This window comes from Cupressus sempervirens, chromosome 10 (genome assembly GCF_028749045.1).
Source record: "Cupressus sempervirens isolate cs-2001-9-10 chromosome 10, ASM2874904v1, whole genome shotgun sequence".
NCBI lineage: Eukaryota > Viridiplantae > Streptophyta > Pinopsida > Cupressales > Cupressaceae > Cupressus > Cupressus sempervirens.
In genome coordinates, this window is record NC_143127.1 from 252412702 (window position 1) to 252416214 (window position 3513).

Here is a 3513-nt window from a genome sequence, read left to right on the forward strand (position 1 = left end):
AATGATTCCTCAGTTTTTTATGTATGGTGTGATACAGATTCGTCCTCCAACACCGAGTGAAAAGTTCTGCAAGCAGTCCTCACCTTCAAGACCAGACTAGGAAATGAGCTACAAATCTACAATGGATATTTAAGTGGTTCAAGAAAGAACATCCATCTTACCTTGGAAGCCCTAAAGTCCTAGGAATCCTCATTGATTGTAATCAAGATGAAATCCCATGAGAATCCCCACGTGGTGGTGCTACCATTTCCAGCACTGGGTCACTCAATTCCTTTACTCTACTTGTCGAGGCTCATTGCATCCCAAGGTCTGACTGTAAGCTATGTAACTACACCCGCCAATGTACCCCGTTTACAAGACTCCGTTGCAGAATCCGTCAAAAATGGTATTGATATCCGTTTGGTTGTTCTTCCCACACCACTAGTGGAAGGCCTTCCGGAGGGACGAGAGAGCACTGACCTTCTTACCAGGTCTTCACATGGGCTGATTTTTGCACTGGCGAGAAAACTACAATAGCCATTCAACGCATGGAGGAATCAGAAGTTTGAAGAAGAGGGAGCCCCGATGTGTGTTGCGTACGACACATTCATGGGATGAGGAAGACAGGGCGTTGACATGTACAGCATTTGCTGCGTGGAGTTCAATGTCTCCGGTGCGTTTGCTGTCCGTGTGAAAAATCAAACTATTGCAGTCACTGATTATTAATCTCCTATCACAAATGATTATTAAATTGCTGAAAACAAATTCTCAGCTAATATCGAAAAATAACACAACTGCAACTTCACTTAAAATATGGAAAGAAATGCGCAACAGAATCAACACAATATTTTCGGACAAATTGTCCTTGGAAAAACCCCTAAGGGAAAACCAGTTCTACAGATGAGAAATTATATTAAACTTCAGCAAATCAAGAGATACAAAATTCCTTGCCTCTCACTGGCAGAACTCCGACAACCTCCTAATTTCTCCCGCTGATATTCCTCACTGCTATCCCTGCGCTAACACTGCGCCCTTGCTAACACTGCAAGACTGTTTGCTAACACTGCAAACTGCTTCTCCAAAAGCTTCTATCCCTGCGCTAACACTGCGCCCTTGCTAACACTGCAAGACTATTTGCTAACACTGTAAGACTGTTTGCTAACACTGCAAACTGCTTCTCCAAAAGCTTATATCCCTGCGCTAACACTGCAAGACTGTTTGCTAACACTGCAAATTGCTTCTCCAAAAGCTTCTATCCCTGCGCTAACACTGCGCCCTTGCTAACACTGCAAGACTGTTTGCTAACACTGCAAACTGCTTCTCCAAAAGCTTCTATCCCTGCGCTAACACTGCAAGACTGTTTGCTAACACTGCAAACTGCTTCTCCAAAAGCTTCTATCCCTGTGCTAACACTGCACCCTTGCTAACACTGCAAGACTGTTTGCTAACACTGCAAATTGCTTCTCCAAAAGCTTCTTCCTGTGCCCTTGCTAACACTGCAAGACTGTTTGCTAACACTGCAAATTGCTTCACCAAAGCTTCTTTTTGTGCCCTTGCTAACACTGCAAACTGCTTCACCAAAGCTTCTTCACATCCAAATGACCCAATGACCCCTTTCTATACTACTCCTGTTGGTAAACCAACGATCGAGATTAAATCTAACCAACGGCTGAGATTAAGACAACTCGACAACCAATAATAGAATTGGTTGCAAAGTGTCCAAAAGGAATCACTAAAATTAGTAAATAATAACCATTTACTAATTTTTGGCAAGTGGACAAACAGCTGTCCAAACCACCCATAAATACAACCGCTATTCATAGATAAGGACGAATAGCTGTCCAAGCTACCCATAAATAGTGCTGCTATTTCCGGGTCAGAAATAACAGCTGTCCAACTAACAATAATTAACAGTTTGCATGTTAATCTCAACGGCCCGTTCGATTGGGCAGACGGGCTGGAGAAAGACGGGGAGGAGGCCGTTGTTCTCAGTTTGGATCTCCCGCATACTCAAAGATTCCAGTCGCACGAGATAGCCCAAGATTTTTTAAGGGCTGATAACCCAAATTTGAGGGTGGTTTTGGGGATCTTGCAGTCTACTGGGAAAGGGAACTCGGGTTTGATACTTAATACTTTTGACGAGCTTAAGGATGATTATGTGCCGCATCTTGAATGGTGCATGAGCCCTTCTTTTAAAATGAATTTGACTCTCAATACTTTCCTTAGCAATGACAACTCTTCTAGAGTTCATATTTTGCCTTCTGAGTATTATAAACGAAATAAAGAATGGATTTCTCACTTTTTTGTATAGTTTATAAAGAGGCCATTTTAGATAGGGATTTGAGAATGGATATAAATAAAGGGATAATCAAGGTATTCTCTAAGAAAAGGACTTGTCCTTAATAAGTAAAATGGACGCAGAAACGTCGTTGAACATTTCCTATATTAGGCTTAGGGATGTTCTTCCTAGTATGATCTCCCCACTCAAATTGGTTTTACCATGTGGAGCTTTGTATAAGAGACTCTCCTTACAAGCTAATAAGGTATAATGCCCCCAAATTACATACACCCAGATTCAGCCCTAGGTCACAATTTCTAATTGAAATAGAGTAAGGTTACATACACCTTTCACTTTAATTGAGGCCCTACAATCAAGTCAGGAATCATTATGATTATAGTTTGTAAAAATGATCTCTTTAATTAGAAATAGGCATAGACTAGAAGTACATATCTAATCACAAGACTGCTTGAATGAGTTTAAGAAGGCTCAACTATAAGATAGATAAGGTTCCCTAGAGATCCTCTACCCTAGGCCCAAGAGCGGATATACCATCCCTCTTGGCCTCACCACGTACTTCCCATGAACATTCTTAATGTGTTCACCTACTATGATAGAGAGCATGAGGATTATTCACAATAGGATGTCCTAGAAGTCCATCCTTTCTAAGTCCAAAGGTAACATGCCTGTACACCTTTGGCCCCACAAGACTCTCTGGTCTTATACCCTGAGGTGGTGTACCCAGAAGATGACCCCGTCACTGTTCCTCTACTTGTAATTCCTCATTTCCCCAACCATGGCCTACCTTAAGAATTAATCAGTATATATAATCTATTCAATATTATGAATGTATCCTGTATATACAATAATCAATCATCAGCAGCATATCCTAATCAGCAATGAGCAGATATAGATAATGTTTATTATGCTATGCTCAGCAGTCATAATCAACAATGCATTACTAATCACAGTGTGTGTGTGTATATAACTCATACCAAACTACAGTATTGAATCAAATTGATGTATATTTATGTGATGCTCTGATTTACTCCCTTGTGATCCAATGCATTCCACTAAATGAATTTCTGCCTTATATAGATGTCAGGGGGAGGATAATGAGTCACAACCCTTGCCTCTTCCCAAGAGAGGCATCTAGCCATTGCCACTTCATTTGCGTTGTGACTGTTGTGTTTAACAATTGGAAAAGGACTATAGATTGCTGATTTTGGAGTCCCCTGGTTCATTGTGGAAGATTA

The 3513-nt window shown here is 41.0% G+C and overlaps 1 protein-coding gene across 1 annotated transcript; it reads left to right on the top strand.

Moving 5' to 3' along the window:
- Window positions 1-207: 207 nt before the first annotated feature.
- Window positions 208-2290, top strand: LOC149533578 (UDP-glycosyltransferase 73C1-like). Its single transcript, XM_089805890.1, has 2 exons — window positions 208-470; window positions 1894-2290. The coding sequence occupies exons 1-2, from the start codon at window positions 208-210 to the stop codon at window positions 2288-2290; spliced, it is 660 nt and encodes a 219-aa protein (XP_089662016.1).
- Window positions 2291-3513: the final 1223 nt, after the last annotated feature.

What these genes read in the sequence shown, in the direction of transcription:
- LOC149533578 (XM_089805890.1), top strand. Translation starts at nt 208, where the DNA reads ATGAAATCCCATGAGAATCCCCACGTGGTGGTGCTACCATTTCCAGCA. An exon ending in AGCACTGACCTTCTTACCAG is followed by an intron (nt 471 to 1,893) that starts GTCTTCACATGG and finishes AATAATTAACAG; the next exon opens with TTTGCATGTTAATCTCAACG.